This window comes from Toxotes jaculatrix, chromosome 22 (genome assembly GCF_017976425.1).
Source record: "Toxotes jaculatrix isolate fToxJac2 chromosome 22, fToxJac2.pri, whole genome shotgun sequence".
Classification (NCBI taxonomy): Eukaryota; Metazoa; Chordata; class Actinopteri; family Toxotidae; genus Toxotes; species Toxotes jaculatrix.
This window is the reverse complement of record NC_054415.1, coordinates 3,391,804-3,409,797: the sequence shown is the minus strand read 5'-3', so window position 1 is coordinate 3,409,797 and position 17,994 is coordinate 3,391,804. Positions and strand designations below refer to the sequence as shown.

The 17,994-nt window shown below is 42.7% G+C and overlaps 2 protein-coding genes across 4 annotated transcripts; one reads left to right on the top strand and one right to left on the bottom strand.

Annotated features, from left to right (window-relative positions):
* The first annotated feature begins 733 nt into the window (after nucleotides 1-733).
* On the top strand, nucleotides 734-2,877 carry LOC121176435 (transcription termination factor 2, mitochondrial-like). 2 transcript variants are annotated; one of them, XM_041030501.1, is made up of 3 exons: nucleotides 773-836; nucleotides 1,196-1,263; nucleotides 1,464-2,877. In XM_041030501.1, the coding sequence occupies exon 3, from the start codon at nucleotides 1,478-1,480 to the stop codon at nucleotides 2,615-2,617; it is 1,140 nt and encodes a 379-aa protein (XP_040886435.1). In that variant the 5' UTR covers nucleotides 773-836; nucleotides 1,196-1,263; nucleotides 1,464-1,477; the 3' UTR covers nucleotides 2,618-2,877. The 2 variants fall into 2 exon arrangements, with proteins under 2 accessions (XP_040886434.1, XP_040886435.1); XM_041030500.1 differs by lacking the exon at nucleotides 1,196-1,263 and having other exon boundaries at nucleotides 734-836.
* Nucleotides 2,878-3,055: 178 nt separating this feature from the next.
* On the bottom strand, nucleotides 3,056-16,194 carry LOC121176432 (cryptochrome-1-like). 2 transcript variants are annotated; one of them, XM_041030495.1, is made up of 14 exons: nucleotides 15,226-16,194; nucleotides 9,150-9,258; nucleotides 8,901-9,043; nucleotides 8,623-8,807; nucleotides 8,362-8,450; nucleotides 7,931-8,071; nucleotides 7,120-7,431; nucleotides 6,720-6,871; nucleotides 5,922-6,124; nucleotides 5,311-5,427; nucleotides 5,086-5,184; nucleotides 4,860-4,943; nucleotides 4,649-4,753; nucleotides 3,056-3,904 (listed from the first exon to the last, which is right to left on the bottom strand). In XM_041030495.1, exons 1-13 carry the CDS (start codon nucleotides 15,381-15,383, stop codon nucleotides 4,653-4,655), a joined length of 1,893 nt encoding a protein of 630 aa, XP_040886429.1. In that variant the 5' UTR covers nucleotides 15,384-16,194; the 3' UTR covers nucleotides 3,056-3,904; nucleotides 4,649-4,652. The 2 variants fall into 2 exon arrangements, with proteins under 2 accessions (XP_040886429.1, XP_040886430.1); XM_041030496.1 differs by having other exon boundaries at nucleotides 4,860-4,937.
* Nucleotides 16,195-17,994: the final 1,800 nt, after the last annotated feature.

Genomic DNA, 17,994 nt, shown 5'->3' with positions numbered 1-17,994 from the left:
ACCTACATATGCTGATTAAGGTAATAGATTTATAGACTACAGCATGAAAATTACTGTCTGAGAATGTAAATAAATATTCACACGGAAAAAAACAAATAAAAAGGAAAATACAATCCCTAATATTAGTACTCACCATGATGCCACAAGCCCGGGGTGAATCTGCAGCTGCATCCCTTCTTCTTCCAGTTCCCTGTGTGCTAACAACAGAAAAACATTCATTTATACAACTGAACTAATCCATTTTCACTGTTTAACCCTTGTATTGGCCTCACTGTTGTATATGTAGGCCTATATGTGGTATTGAGGTCAAATATTTTAATACAATAAAATTAATACAATACTTAGTAAATGTACTTAGTGACATTCCACCACATGCAAATGTAAATATACATTCATTGTTTTTAACCATGTTTTACGGGTGGTGGAGTTGAATTGTTTGTTTTGGGGCTTTAACATCAGTTTAACATCGTAACAACATAGTTTAAAGAGCTAGATTTGTTTTTTGTTTTTTTAAAGCAGGTTTTTACCTTTTATCTGCAGTGTAAACTTTATTTTATCCTTTCATCACGTGTTTTGGATTCTCGGCGTTTGAAACCCGCCATTGCCTCCATCTTTACCGGTCGGGGGGCTGGTGAGTGCAGCTACACCTGTGACTGGTCGGCCGGGCGAGCCTGCGCCTCAGACGCACGCCTCCCACGGGCTGCCGGCGGTCACATGCCTCTCATGCGTGCCGCCTCTCTGGCTCCTCGGCTCCGCCCTGCAGCTCCGCTCAGGTTATGAAAGCGGAGCAGTGGGTGAGGAAAGCTGAGTCCTGCAGCTGCTGCCTGTAAAATCTGGTAATTCAACCGGTTTTATTCTTCATCTTATATAAACCAGCATCATGTGTGCGTTTATTAAGCGTCATCATGAGTCCACAGTGAATTTTTGGGTTGTGGGTTGTTGGTTTGTTGTCGCGTTGTGCGCTGGGCTCACATAGACAAAGCTTCAAAACACATACATAACATGCAACAACACATGAGCAAGTCAGCAGCCAGGACACAGTGTTCCCTGTGAAAGCTTCACACAACTGCTGTTCAAACTGCAGCTTTACGCATTTCATTCACACACATGCAACATAAAACAACTGAGCTGTTTGTTTGTTTGTTTGTTTGTTTGAAGTCTTTACACTCTTTGACCCCATGCTACTGTTTTACAGCTGTGGTGAACTCTCTAACCTGCTCCTGATGGTTGGTTTGATTTGGATTCAGGGATCTTAAAAATAAGGTGGTTCTGCAGAGAAAGAATTTTAACTTTTAGTTGAGTAGGGCCTACAATTTTTAATAACTTAAATCAGTTTCATGTTATGGGATAGAGATCCTGTAAGGCAGGATTTACTTTTAGGATCACATCAAGACTACTTTACACTGCATTATCCACCTTCACTGTGCTTACAGATCTCTGTTTGTTCTTTGTTCTCTGTGCAGATCTACTGTCAACAATGCTTCGGGTCACCACTGCCTCCCTGTGCAGCTACTGTCAGAGGATAAGGCTGCTGCTCCCTCCCTCTGCCTCTGCCTCCACAGTGACTTCTCCCAACAAAAGGCCTGAAAACCAGCACACAGTGGACTCTCTGTATGAGCTGTCAGTGGACATCCGGAAGGTACGCAAGGCCAAGGGCTGGGTCCTGTCTGAGAGCTCTACGTATGTGGCTGAAACTGCTGATCTGCTGAGGGGCATGGGCGCAGACACGCCAGTGATCGCCCGGATCCTGGAAACTCACCCCGAGGCTGTCCTGTGTCGGCCGGAGGATGTGGCCACCCAGAGAGACCTTTGGGTGTCCGTGTGTCCCAACAAGCGTGAGTTGATGAGCATCATTGAGAAGTTCCCAGCCTCCTTCTTTACTTTGACTCACCACGACAACCAGCGAGCGAACATCTTTTACCTCCAGAGCCTTCGCCTCAGCAAGCGGATCATCGGCAAACTGATGGCCAGCGCCCCGCAGAGCTTCAGTCGACCCGTAGAGCGCAACCAGGAGGTCATCCACACTCTGAGGGAGACCTACCTGGATCTCGGCGGTGATGAGGGCAACCTGCGTGTTTGGCTGCAGAAACTCCTCAGCCAGAACCCGTACATCCTGCTGCGGCCCGCTGAGGCCTGGAGGGACAGTCTGGGCTTCCTTAGGGAGCAGGGCTTCACCACAGAGGAGCTCCTCAGCCTGGTCTCCAGCCTTAGGGCCTCCATCGCAGAGCTGCAGCCTGACGCCATGCAGCAGGCTCTGGCCTACATCGAAGACGCTCTCGCCTGTTCCAAGGACGAACTGAAGCAAACAGTGATCCGCTGCCCGGCCATTTTGTACTACTCCCTGCCCACCTTGGTGGGACGGTTCCAGGGTTTGATGGATGTCGGCGTGAGCATGGAGCAGGTGAAGGAATCTCCAAACGTCCTGGAGCTCACCACACAAATCGTGCTCTACCGCATCCAGAGGCTGGCTTCCTACGGGTATGATGTACGCTCCGGCAGCCTGGACGTTATTGTGGGAACCAAGAAGGATTTTGAGATGAGTTACGGCAAACTGCAGCTCAGACAGCAGAGGCCGCTCTTCAACCCTGTGGCTCCCCTCAGATCAGCTGAGGAGTGAATGTCAGGATGTGTGGATATTCTGCATTATGCTAATATATGGTGGGTTTGTTGGGTTAGTTACTACAAAGCTAACATGTTTCTGCCCGTGGCCTTTGGATTTGATCCTGAGGCAAAGCTGAGGGCTCTTCTGATAATATGACACTGCGACTGTTGTATGGAAATGAGTGTGAAACCTTTTCTGTCTGTCCTGCGGATTAAGATTTAAAACTGTAACTAACAAACAGATTGTGGGAACTGAACACAACAGGATGAGCAATAAAGGTCAACATGTTATGTCTTTTTTTTTTTTTTGGTTCAGTATCAGAAACTTACTTAGCTCACAATCTAACTGTATTTCACAGTGAAACAGAGCAGCTACCAAATGTATTTACCTGAGTTTAAATAGATGAGTGTTTTCAACACTTCAGCACCAAAGAATAGACTGAAACCATTTGCATACTTAACCCAGTTTTAATTAAACAAGCACATTGAGAAGGAACAAGAAGCAAATGAAGCAGTTCTCTCCAGTGGTACATTTATTGGGAATTACACAGGGGGGGAGGGACACCATGATATGAAGACTCTTTATTCCTGTCACCTTTTCTCAAAAACCATTGACAAGGGCAATAAGTTGATAGTTAACATCATACTGATATCGCCTCTACAGTGGTAAGGGACAAAGCGAGCCAGCTAGTTCTCAGATAGAGGAAGGAAATGATCGAAACACTTCTGTTGATAGATACATCGGATGGCTCAGAAAGGAAATTTGGGAAGTAGAATAAATGAGGACAGGCGACTGTATTAGCAGAGATACAAGATTTTTCTCACCATTACTTCAGAATGGACGGTCTTTAAATGCTTTTTTATTGAAAATTTTTCCAAAAAGAAATAAGATCCATCCTCAATGATTTCTCATATCAAAAATATATCAATGGGTCTATGAGCTACACAAAGCGAGAAAACACACATACAATATCCAAATATGTACAAGTTGTATGTGAGCTGAAATTAGCAAATTCATTATATACACAAGGACTTTTGTCCCGGCAATATTAACCCAAAGATAAGCACAGTGTAACAGCCTCTCCAGCGATGTCGCCACTGGCCAGGCCGTGCAGTCCACATGATAATATACAGTCCGGTTACTGGAGAAACTTGTGAATGTGTGTGGTGACGGGTTCGTATGCTCCTCCTGAAGGGTGAGATCATGCAACACTGTAGTGCTTTAAACAAATATGTAAGTCTTAGTGTCCACTTTGTGTTGGCTGTATACACGGTGTGTTTGTCAGCGAGTCTGCAGGCGCTCCTGTTGAAAGAAAAGAAGGACATCGACATACTGATACTCATACTGAGGTTTCAGAAGGTAACTCCTCACTCCTGACAGAAGGAAAGTTGGCAGAGGAAGGTCAATAAATACACAATTTACTCTTACTAGAAGTGACATGCCAAAAACTTTACTGCCCAGCTGTTTTAAAAACATGAAAGCATATTTTCGTTACCTGTTTTTAAAGATTTATGTTTTCAAAAGGAACAAAAAAAGGTTTGGAGCCAGGGGCCAAGGGCCACAGGCAAAGCAGGGAAGGCAGAAAGTATCAAGAGAAAGACTAATGCACTGTTTATTCTGGTGTTTTCATTGTCATTCACTGACAATGACAAAAATAGAGATTCTCACCAGACGTAACTGTTAGGTTTCTCCCACAGAAAAGAGGATTTCTGACCGAAATGAATTAAAGATATTCTGTGCTACTGGAACAGCTTCTTATTCCTGCGTGCCTTATTCACCTTTCTATTAACAGAAACACTGAGAAGAGCAGCATGAGCCGTCAGCGTGTTTCCTGCCATCTGAATTATTAATGTTTTTTTAAAAACAAAGCTTTTAGATTTCTCTGCAAGTTCAACCACTGACGTCTGCTTTTGATGCAGTTGATAAGTGAACATCTTGTACATGTTAGATTTTATCTTAGTTTTAAATCTGCTGGATGGTTTTGCTTAAAGATCCCAAACCAAAGGCTGATGTTCTTTTTAAGTTTTGGTTCCGTTTCCAACTAACCTTTCTAGCGACTGCTCTGTCTCTGGACTTTAGAGCTTTTGCCATTTCCAGAGTCCTCGCTGTGCCGTTTGCCACTGGTCTGAGTGGTGGAGTGATGTTCAGGCCCTGAAAGATGAAGATGATAAACTATAAAGTATGTTTGATCCAGGCTGGTGCTGTGGAGAGTCATGAGCACTGATCAGTAAAATCACAGAGTCTTGGCCCTGCTCACCTTTTTGAATGACAGGGGCAGGAATCTGCTGGCTGCCTTGAGTGTAACACATCATACTGGAACTGGTGCCTGCATAACCTGGAACTGGCAAACAAGATTCAAGGATAAGAGACGTTACAGGACGTCAACGCTTCATGTTGTATGAAGCAGCATGAAGGTGAGTACATCATGTATTCAGTCAAATGAAGATGAATGAATTAAATTAGCAGTGGCTGCTGGTCCCCACCCTGCTGATGTGTGCTGATGCTGGCTTGTGGATCCCCCTGCAGGTACATCATGACACCACTTTGCCAGTCTCCCTGGGAGTGAACTGGCATCTGATAGCCTAAAAAAAACCCAAAAAAACAAACAGCTCTTTTTCATAAACATAACTGGAGCTCAGGTAGCTAACGAGCAAGTGATGAGAGACCCAGAAGTCTGCAGTGAGAGCAGAACGTCTGGTGGCACTTACCAGATGCAGCTGCAGCATCATGTGTAGCTTCAACATGGAACCCCATCGCATCTGAGGACGCTTCGTTGTTGCCATTACCGTTGCCACTGGAGTTGGAGGGAACTGTAGCCAAAAGGCCTGAGGACACAGATTTATCAGTTACTTCAGAGGCTCTGATGAGTCTCAAACCAGCCACTGAAAAGACGCTGGCTTCTAAAACGGGACCGATGACCCAACGCAGACTTCCACAAAATCCACCATGAACCGCTGCAAGGAACACAAGCTGAAGCTTCTGAACAGCCCTCACAGTCCTCTGAACATCACTGAAAATCTGTGGGTAGATCTTAAACATGCTGTGCTGAAAGAACCTAAACGTACCTCAGAAGTGATCTGCAGGAAGTGGGTGAAAATTCCTAAATCGAGAGTAGAAAGACAACAGCTGACAACAAAAAGCTTCCAAGCTGTGATTTCTCCCCTCAAATATCCACAGCCTACTACAGGCACTGCTGCGCCGTCTATGTGACTTCAAAGGGCAGCAATCAAATTCAGGTGACCCTGTCCATCTGTTGTTCCTGCTTCATATTAATATTGAAGATGTTTGTGAGAAACGAGTGCAGCATCTATGTCCTTACCGAGGCCCCTGTAACAGGAGAGCTGCTGGTAGATCTGTTTCATTCTCTCGATGTTGAGACGGCTGGCTTCCGCGTGATGCACCATGGGCTTTGGGTAATGAACTCCAATAATACATTTGGCTGCCTTCTGCACGCTCTCTGGAGCGTTCCAGGGATCATAAATATACTTGGCTGGAAACCCTCGCAGAATGGGCAGGTAGCGCCTGAGAGAAGAGATGAAGAGGTTTAGTGAGTCTGTAGGCCGCTGTAATTTACTTCAACAAGCGTAAAGATCTCAAGTTCACATCTACTGGGGTGGAATTAGCCAGCACTGATTTATCAGTGTGTCAGTGTCGTCCTCCTCCCTGACCACGGATACATTAAAAACACAACCGCACAATGTATTTTCCTGGCACATTAACCAATTTAATTGTCCAATTATATTAGTTAGTTCTTCATTTGAAGGTCAAACAGTGTATATCTGAGTTTTAACTGGCACTGAATGCACAAGTCAGGTCACTCTGCCTTAAAGAGCTGCCAACACATCTAAGAGAATTTAATTAGTATGAGAGGGTGGAGAACATTTGAACCTACAATGCTGTAAAAGAGTTTTGGAAGCTTTTCCAATCACAAATAATCTAACCTAGATGAAATACAGAGCACTTGACACACCCTTCATATGAGCAAGATCAAATTTAAAGATTAAAGATCAATGACTCCTTTCAACTGAGTCACACTTCCAGCATCGCAGAATTAAAAAGGTTCCCACGTGCACGGCAGCCCTAACACGGACCACATAAGTGGATCAGATAAGCTCACCGTATGTAGTCTCCGTTGGGGTCTGTGCGTCGGCCAAAACCCACGGGGCAGTAGCAGTGGAAGAACTGCTGGAAGAAAGAGCTGCAGGAGAGCCACATCCAGCTGCCTGCGTTCACACTCCAGTCTGCATCCAGCAGCAGCTCCTCAAACACCTGAGCACACACAAACAAGCCTCACATTAACTGATAAACATGAGTATTCATTTGGCCCTCTTATTATATATTTAAAATAGTATTAGTAGTATAGTACTATTTAAATTAAGTATTAAAACTGATGAGAACAAGTAAAACAAGAAAAAAAAGACATACATGTGTAAATATGTGAATATACATGAAATGTAATTAAATAAATAAATATCCCTCTCTTTTTCATCTGATCCTGTTTAATGAACATGCTCTACCTTCATGCCCTCCTCCCAGCTGATCCACAGGTCTCCTCTGGTCAGGAAACAGGCCACGGCGTGCCTGGCCAGGTGGTGGATCCATCCCTCCTGCCTCAGCTGGGTCATGATGGCGTCGATCCAGGGGAAGCCGGTCCGGCCCTCCGCCCACTTGGCCAGCGCCTCGGGGTTGCGGTCCCAGGGGATCTGAACACAGATGGGGTTACTCTCCATCTTGTCGAAGCACGGGTTGTTGGTGGCTGCCGTGTAGAAGAACTCGCGCCAGAGCAGCTGACCGTAGAGCGAGAGAGGAGGGGAGCTGTTCTTCTTCACCTTGTGGGGGTCGGAGAAGAGGGAAGAACAGCATGGAATCTTGGTTTTTCATTACATTACAAGCATACATGTGGTTAAATTCCTAATTACATAAATATTCTTTTTATTCATTCATTCAAAATTAATCATAAAGTGAAAATGACTGATAACATGGATGTTAGGATCCTGCACCGCTGACAGTTGTAGCCATACACGCAATTTTAAACACAGAATCCCACAGAAAATGCCCATGTCATACATATAATTACCACTAGTGGGCAGACTGTGTTTTCTCAGAGTGTATCTACGGAAAAGGAGGCAGTTTCTCTGTATAAAGAAAAGTTAATTCAGTTTCATGACTTCTGCTTTTTTAAAGGCAAAGTGAGAGAAGTCTGCTCATTCCTCATTTGAGATTCAGTGGTGGTTGGGACAGTGCAACGTGTCCCGGTATTTTTTTATTTTTTTCAGTGATTTTCTCTGGCAGTTAACATATCGAAGCTACAGCTGTTTCATGACGTACCTTCCTATACAGATCGGTGAGCTTGAAGTAGAAGAGGCGACAGGAGAGGCAGCCGAAGCGGAGGTACGGGCTGAGGCCTGTCGGGCTGGCAAGCAGCGAGTTGGCGTTCATTCTGGGACGCTCAAAGTTGGCAACCCATGCCTGATGGCAACACGGGCAAATGATCAGATATGGAAATGCACGATAGCGTGGCGTTATGTCATAACATCTGATTCAAATAAACTCAGGGGAAGAGAAGCATTGAGCAAGGAACATGGAAGTCAAGACACAATGGTAGAAGCACTATTTGAAAAAAATAAAAAAAGAATGCATTGGTGAAAAACAGGCTGACAAATGGAGATTGTATTTCTCTTAAATTACAGAACAGAAGATTAATGCTTTGCTAAACATTTTTTTTTATTCTTCAGCTGGCTCTTCAGACTTTGCCTGACCTTCCTCTCCAAATGCCTCTCAAGTCGTGTGAGGGCTTCAGTCTCTCCCCCCGGCCACACAGCTGAGGACAGACCCTCAGTGTCAAAACCTGCAGGAAAAACATTAAAAGAACACATTAAAATTCAGCCTAGACTTCTGAATTTCTTTTTGCATTATGTGCAATCATGTTTTCATGTTTTAACTGAAGTAGCTCTTTACGATAAGACAATTGCTGAGCTCCCTAAACCCATGCCAAACCCACTCTCTCTGGCTTCACTCACCGAGCTCCTCCAGGGAGGGGACCCCAAACTTGTCATCGTGGTCTTCGGACAGTGGCGTAGTGCATTTTCCCATGATCTCAGCCGTGATGGACTCCACAGGCACCTCCACTGGGTCCATACGACTGATGAGGGTCTGGAACCGCTTGTAGGTAAGAGGGGACTGACCCCCATTCAACTCTATGATCCTGCAGGAAGGAAATGTGAACAGCAAGAGTCAAGGACCGCCACAGATGCACAGATAAAGGTCAGTGTCACTTGTTGGGGTGATGTTAACTCACTTGTCCAGGTCATAGAGCGTGTGGGAGGTGCGAACTGTCACCTCCACTCCAGCCTCAGAGGCCAGCTTCTTAATAGCTGCATCTCGCTCCTTCCCAAAGGGCTCAGAGTCATACTCATAAGACAGGCGAGTAATCTTCCATTCCTGAAGAACAGGGAATAAAGCATAAAATAAAATAAGCAACATAATAGAATAGCTAGGGTTTGAACACTGCTTAAAGTGCCCTGGTGCTCTGAGATGAACATGTCACCTTGAAAAGTCTGGGAAAGACATCAGTGGGTTGGCCTCGAATCACAAACAGACGAGAGTTGAGCTTACGGAGGCTGGAGTCCAAGTCCTCAAGACTCTGCAGTAAGAACCTGGAGGACGACAGGAATAAAGTGCAGTTAAGACATGGACATCAACAGTAATATATTCAAAAACTCGGTACAGTGACATTAAGTTAAACAGTTGGGGAAACAGCAGGGAAGGAAAACTTTATTCTGACTGATTATGAAGGGGGTATGATTATTTCAGCTGGTGCTGGGTTTGACAAGACAACACAATAAACTCAAGCTGTAGTTTCAATTAAATTGTTTCTTTGATATTCAAATTTATGCAGCAAAATCTAATCAAGACCCCCCACTCTAAAATACAACATTACTGTGTTCATGACAAGACGAGGACCCAAAGGACATCAGACTGTACAGACTGGATATCAAACGCAGCACTTTTTATATTTCAAAATTACTGACATAACATGTAAACATGATAATTTCCTTTTATTCACTCTTACACAAGTGATAAGGAAACGGAGATGTCATTTCATGAGTAACAAGTAACAACACTTTGGTTACACCCATCAGAGGATGTGTATTATACTAAATACTACAAGCCTTGTCTACATCAGTGTTTATGAGAACGCTGTGAAGCAAAAAGAGCTGCTTGTGTTTCAATAACTGTTCTGTCAGGGATGAAAATGTGTCGACCAGCAAAGAAACAACGCTCAACAATCTGAGCAGAACAGTTGCGTGAGTCATCAGAAATGTCTGCCTGGGATAATGTCAGTAAGCCAGGGCAGGCAGCAGGACAAACGCCCACCTTAACCGTGCTGAAGGAGCCCATTTCTGGTAAATGTGTCACAGTTGGTTAGGTAACAATGCCACAGGCAGAACGAAGAGGGAGCTAGAGGTTCTGGACAATATTAAGAAAAACAGATGAGTAACGCTGTCATGTACAGTGCGTGACTGTCACAGTTCTTTCTCCCACCAGAAGAAGAGAAAGAAAAAAAATCCCAGTTGGACAAAATAAAAAGAAAATCACCATATTTTCTCATGCTGATACATCTGTACATTATACATTATCTTCAAGTATTTGATGATGGGTTATTTGTTTGAGTCATTTTTCAGGCAAAAGTCCCCTAAATTCCCTGGTCCCAGGCTTCCAGATGTGAACACCTGCTGGTTTTCTTAGCTTTCTGTGACAGTAAACTTAATTTCTTTGGCAATTTTAAGAGAAAATAATCTGGGGATAATTTGATAATGGAAACAATCATTAGTTGCCACCCTGCTCAACTTTGAACTGAGGAGAAGGCTTTGTCTCAGTACATTATCCAACACACACTGCTGTATGGCTTCTGCCTCGTTTTGGACAGAAATAACTGTTTGAGCTGGATTGCACATCAAAACACATCTGCTTTGTTGCATCTCTTGTGAAAAACAAAACTTGTATCCTATTAAAATGTGTGAATGAATTTAAGCTGATGATGTCTTTGCTTGAGGCATGCAAATGACCTGTTATGTAGATTGTGAATAACATCTTTTGACATGAGTTTGCTCACTTTATACGACAATTATTCCTGACGACAACTAACTGCCTTCAACACTGACCCCTCACATGATTTCTGCAGAGTTTAGGGCCTGAAACCGACAGTAAAGTAAAACGATTTTCCTTTGGGGCACCGATTTTCTTCTCTGTAAATATGCGTAACTCCTCCTGAAATAGCCCAGTTTAACCTCCACTTTACATGAATAAACAAGTGTGGCCAGGTTACTGTGCTGAGGCAATGGAAGGAGCACTTAATGTTTCTTAAATTTTGTTTATTACCACCTAAAGCATAACTTTCAAGCAACATGCTGGACTTCTGCTCTTGTCAGCGTCACCTGTAATAAAACTGACAGTGATACATTATTCTTTTAAAAACAGACCAGCCTTGAATTCATCCTTTAAGCTGAATCATGCAGACAGTAGATGAGTCAACCGATCTCCATGCAGTAGAGTTTAATCCTCACTGTATGTGACGTCAGTGAACATAAAACAAAACATACTGACCTAACAAGAGCAGGAGACATTTTACTACCTTTACAACCACAGAGTAAATGTGTTTCACTATTATTTTGTTATATAACTTGTACTGTGCTTCTGTTTTTATCCTCCCAGAAACTAATAAATGCCAACTGTAAACATCGGAGCACACACACATCCATAGCTCCACACATGCGTGCAGACGGAGCGGCAGTAATGTGGTGCTTCCCGTGCTGTTGCTATAGGTACCAAAGTTCGTAGGTGGAAGCTTCCTGCACCATCCAGCTCTAATCATGTCGTTTACTGATATGAGAGCCAGGTGGGTGTTTGTGAGTGCTCTGTCAAAACAGAAAATACCTGACTCTCACTCTCCTGTTTATTATCACAATGTAAATTTTACAGTTAATTAATGATATGACATTTTTGTAAAGCCAATTTGAATGGACTCTGTGACAGTTTACATGGTTGTTGCTTTAAGCTTAAACTCTCATATATCATCATAATACAGTTCCACTTTTGATAAATGACAATGTTGTGTTTGAGCTGCACAATGGAGCTGCAGAGAGAAAAAAAGTTTCCAGTGGGAACTTCCTATTTTAAACATATGGGAAGTTGTTAATATGATTTTTACAGTAACTGAGCACCAATGTTTTGTTTTGTTTTTTTTTTTTTTCCAGGAACACCCTGCCCCACTTTCAAAACACTATACACATTCACTTCTGGAAGCGGTTACAACCACAGTCTTATCTGATGGCCACCGAGCAATGCTCTCACATCTCAGCCCAGATTTATCCTGCCAGCCCAGGGATTGAGTCTGAGGTCACTCACTACGCCTAGCTGCTCCAAGGTCACTGTGACGCAGCAAAGCCAGACTCAGACCATCTGACTCCAAAAGAAAAGCAGTGGGGTTAATCTATGTTCATCTGGGGAATTTAGACAATGCACAAAGTCCACTGAGTTCACTGTAATGCACTACAAAAAAAAAATCTGTCTGGTTTTCCGTAATTTGCCCCTGTGAGATGTGCACTCCTACTAACCTCCTACTTGTTATAAACACTCTTTTATGAAGCAACTCCACACTAATTACATCCTCGAGAATATCTTTCAGATGAAGTAAAGTCTTTCATGATCACGGCCCACCCAGCGTAACTCTGCTTCGACAGTCTCAAGCATAAACTGTTGAAATGGGTATCAGATGGAAGCAGCTTTGTTCGGATTAGTGCTCACAGTTGTGCTGCTCACCAGAGATAGTTGGGGTCTCTTGCAGCGGCAGGAAAGCAGAAGTAGGTCAAAAAGACGAGGAGGGTGGAACGTTTACTACTGAAACACTGACCTACTTGCGCCACGCGTGGAGATGTTGGGGGGAGGGAAAGTTATTGTGATTATGTCATCTGTCAGTGACTTTCCCCATTCACTGAGGATCAGCCCCTTGATCTCAAAGGCAGGAGCGCTCACCTCTTCGCAAGTAATTCAAATGAATTCAGATGAGAACAACCTGTGCAGGAACAAGTGCTAATTACAGAGGCCGCACACAACAGCAAGCTTTTCACAGCCTTCAGCACAATCCTCCATTTGAATCATTTTCTGACCGTGACTTTTTCTTTCTTCAGACAGTGTATACTGTTAGATACAAAATCAGTCAGCTTTGACTCAGGCAAAGTCGAAAAACATATACTAGTGCATCAAAAATTTAGATGCTTGCTCCAATAAATCTCATCCTGGGCTTCTCTATAGAGTATGACATTAAATTTAAATCTTTTCAAAAACAGCAGAGTAGGAATGCACAGAGAAAACATTTTTCTTCATCTTTACCAGGAGAGAACAGAGGTTTTATATCTCTGTTAATACATTTTTCATGTTTATTATATAATTTCCAATCTTTTTTTTTTTTTTTTTTAGAGATGAAGAGATTTATTTCATTTACATGTCTGATATATGTATAAAAAAGGGAATAAATCAGGGCCTACTGAGTGATTTACGTGTGAGCTCTGCGTCACCCAAGGCTGCTGTTACATAACTGTGGAAGCATAACATGGATGCTCCATAACAGGCACGCCTTTGCTGCTGCTGCTGCCCTACTCTCCCACTGACGGCATGGGACTGCAATACAAACCAGAGTGCACAGCAGGAGAGGAAATAAAAACATCCAGCGAGACACCTACTGTACTGTAAACCTCAGTCGCTCTTTAATTCAGCAGCCGCATGTGTAGACCATTAAGTCTGCCAGCCAAGATACTGTAGTTTCCAAACAGAAGCAGATATTTAGCTGACTGCAGGCCACAGCACACATCTATGGGCTGCAGTGAACAAATGTCTGGGTCATAGACCAAGCTGGGTAAAAAAAAAAGATGCCAGCTACTTTGTTTAGACTAAGAAAACCATCCATGTAACATTGAAGGTTAACACTGACTGACAGTCTGCTGGATGGCTTCTAGGATAAAGGTCAGAAATGTTGGTTATAGGTTGTCTGGTTATAAGTTATAGGTTGGCAAACGGTCCACTAACCTTAACGGCCCTTGCTCTTATCTTTGTCACATGAGACTGTAAAGCTTCCTAAACATATTTGTATCACCGGACTCAAACAGCCTGTTCCTGTCTCAGCACTCAAGACAATCTCATGCATGCATGCATGCTTGCTGACAGCATGGAGTTCAGGAAATGTCAGTTATGTAAAATTTTCGTATTAAATGATGCATAGCCTATTCACCAAAGACATGTCTTCCAGGTCTCTAATCGCAGTGGAAGAAATAACAGATGAACTGGATGTCATTTATGTTGCCACAGTCTGGTAACACAGACCACAGTGGGGATCTGTAACGAGCCGAGGACCCTTGATCTGAAAGAGTTTGGGCACTGCTGCTGTAAGGGACATGTGTAGTCATAAACCATTTTACAATCCGCACATTTGGCCATAAAGCACGTAGACTGCAATCCATTTTGACAATAATTATAGTCCCGCAGGCAGATGAGGATCAACACACCAAACTACTGTTTACCAATCTGCGATCTTACTCACCTTTTTAGGAGGAGGAAAGTAACGTTAGAAATTATGTGAAATGTCACCACCCATTATTTATTTTGCCTGATTTAATTACACATCTGAAGATTTAATTGATGTTTCTCCTGCTCCTGTTTTGTTTGATGGTGATTACTGGGTAAAAATTATAGTTTTATGTAATACTACACCTAAGGATGTAATGGGGGAGTGCAAATCACTTGAATTAGGAGAGTACAACATATATTAATGATCATTATCAGTGATTGCTCATAATGTATCATGGTTTCAAGATGACTATTATCACTATTAACAATATTATACTTAAACCTGGTATATCAGAGTAAAATGAAAGGGAATTTAAGCTAAACCGTTCAATATCTTACTGAACATGGCGATTTCCTGTTATAATCACAAAGATCTTATATTTTCTCATGTGACATAACAAACTAAACTTACAGTGACAGTAAACATCTCAAGAATGCACCTGCCTGACAGTGCTGCTCCGGACTATCTGTTACATGCATTCTGGACAGGTGCAAATGAGAAGCAGTGGTTTAAGTCAGACTCGGTCTAACCCCTAACCCTCAAGCATCACAGTTACAATATCCACTGAATTAAACAGATGAAAAATATGTTTATCAGACAAAACTAGCAATCAGATATCACCAAAAACCGCTGTCATATACGAGAAAGAAGCCATGCAAGTTCTCACATTTGAGAAACTTTAAGTTACTGATTGAGTTAAATAATCATATAAACTCTAAATCAGAAAAAAAACCATCCCTAACTTCGAAATGAAATACCTCCAGAGCCCAGTGCATACAGTAAATTGCATTATGGCACACTGCATGTGTCTTGCATTTGTCACTTCTATGGAAACACGTTTTGTGGGAGTTATGGGACTGATGAGGCCAAAAGCCAACCCAAGCATACATGTGTGCATAGATTACAGTTTACTGCTGTGTGCATGGTGCTGATCACTCAGTGCAGCGAATGAATATCCGTGTCTGCACGTGGCTGGATGCTCGGTCGTTGCATGCCTCACCTCCACCTGTTGATCCCAACGTTGGACGATCCCGCGAACCAGGGGTCGAGGATGTAGATGCAGCGGACAGTGTCCGCTCCCTGCAGAGATTCCTTGAGCGACGGGTTGTCGTGGAGCCGCAAGCCCTTCCTGAACCAGTGGATCGTATTAATGACCATTACTCAACTGGACGAGTCCTTATTTTTTTCCTTTTTGAATGATATCAAGAGTCTTTTGGTGCTCGCTCCACTTTTATCCCGACTCACTCACGGTTAATGTCGAAGAATAAAAAAACAAAACACGGGGAGAACAAGGCCACTGGGAATCCAAATGTATGAAGAAAAGTCCGCGTATGCTATTTTAGCATACAACCCTTTGTTTTCAGTTAATGCGGTCCAACTTTTTTTTAAATTAGCCTTGCTCTAAAAGAACCTTTTCCATAATGTCGAAGAATTTAAAAACCGATGGCTGCTGAACCATTTGGGCACAAGACAGAGCGCGCTCCGCGGCAATGTGACTACCAACCCGGCGGGCTTTAGGACCTGATTCGCTGGGGAGCTGTAGCCTGGCTTGTTGTATAACTTGTTTTTCTGAATGGTGAAAAATGCGCAAATAAATGTACATGTACTGGAAAACTTAAGTGGGCCTGCGCTCTGTTGACATTACTCAAGTGTAACTGAAAAACAGAGCAATTAATTGGCCTGTAAATTGAGGCAGTTGGTGCCGTTAACGACCACAAGACACGGTGGCAGGACCGGCTACTCCCCGCCGCGAATACCGGGAAAGCTGGTTATGTAAATACAATTTTTGACTGCGATACTGTCAAATTCGTCGCCCTAGCGTAACCTGGACAAATACTTAGCTGTTGTAAACCCTTCTCGGTTCCGTACGACCCGTCTCCTTCACTGCCGAGCGGATGTTTTGAGTGGCTATAGCAAAAATTTTCCCCCAACGTCCACGAATAGCTGCTCACCCGCCTCGCCGCACTTACAGCCCACTGGAGACGCGCACGGCTCCGAGCTCTGTGATTGGTCCAAATCGCTACAGGCGTTTTTCGACGTGGTCACGTTTCTGCAGCGTGCTCCCCGCTGCCCTGAAAGAGTAGCGACGGCTAACAGTTACAGTTAAAGTAGCTTACTTAGCGGTAATATTACTGAATTGTGAACTCTTATGGTTGACTGAACAGTGTCCACATATCAGTAGCTCTACCAAAAAAATATATCCGTGTAAAGATAAATTCAAATTAAGGTTAACTCTACTGTTATTTATTTATTTATTGTTTCCTTTAACAACAACAAGTTAATGATGGACAATGAACTCTTTAACAGTTGAGAATGGCGTTCATGTAGATTTTTTTTTATGACCGCAATCAGGGCAATAATGTAAAACTTTAAACACATAAACAAAAAACTGTGACTCAGCCTGTTGAGCCCACTGGCTTGTTTACCCTAAAAGAACCCGGATCAGCACATGAAGTCTGGCATGAGCGGACGGAGCTGCTCACGCGTCACCTTGTGTGCGCGGGTGTGTTTGCGCGTGTGTCATGGCGTGTATGTGAGCGTGCGGTATTATTGTAGTACGCCAGCTTACGCACTTGCTATTAAACCACCTCTGCAGACAGAAATCATCTGTGCAGTTTGATGAAGCGCTCAGTAAAACTAACAAACAAACAAAAAAACAAACTATTTTTTCAGCTTTTAACGCTGTTTTAAATCGAGGCTCAAAACGTTTCTATCCTCTGCACTTTTGTTCCATTCCAAGTTTTGGTCTTGGGATTCATGCTGCTCTTTTTCAAAATCATAACTGTATATTTGTCTTGTGTTTCCTCTAAAGCTTCGTCTTGCTGTTCGAGCTAAAGATGTTTTAAGAATAAGATTACCTGCCTCATCTTACCTACAATATCCAGTTATATGTGTAAGTATGCACGCATGTACGAATGTCTAAATTATATCATTACAATTATAAATAGTAGTAGTATCGGTATATGTCACACTATCGTATTGTCTTTATAGCTTTTGTTTTTTGATGTTAAAAAAAAAAGAAATGCGTCACAATATTCTCTTACATAAAATGACTTGTAATTATGCAAGACATTAAATGCTGCTTTGGACATTACAAGTAGTACCACGTTTTGGCCTCTAAGTGGCAGTATAACATCACGCCACTAGTACACAATATAATGCATCCGTACATGATTATGAGCAGTTCTTACTGGATGCTGCACTTTTTTGTCTTTCTGTCTTTTACACTTAATGGTCCAATTTTTCGAGAGAATGAGGGTAGTCTTCTTCTTCTGATTGTTATTATTATTATTATTATTATTATTATGTCTTTGTCTTTGTTGTTTCATAGTATTGTAACAATAGATTATACAAAACTCTTCTCATACATTAGAAGGACCAAATGTCATTTTAACAGCACTTAAGAGCTTCATAAAATATATAAAATGTTAAAACAAATAAAAGAAAATGACTTTACACGAGGCTGTATATTGTGAATATGATCACATAAAGCACACCACACAAAGCCAAATCTAAAAGCATGTGATTGAATATATTACCAAATAAAAAATATGACTGTATACAATGACTAAGTAAGCATGATCATATGACACATTCACTCTGCTGGGAAAAAAACAAAAACAAACAATCTATCATCTTGCCGGGAAACTCATGATCATTTTGCTGTTACCAGGCAACCAAGGCTTAATAAGTGAGGACAAGCTTTGGAGGGCCACAGTGCACGTAGAGAAGCAGATGACAGCTGCCCACCTCCACCGCTCTCACCTGA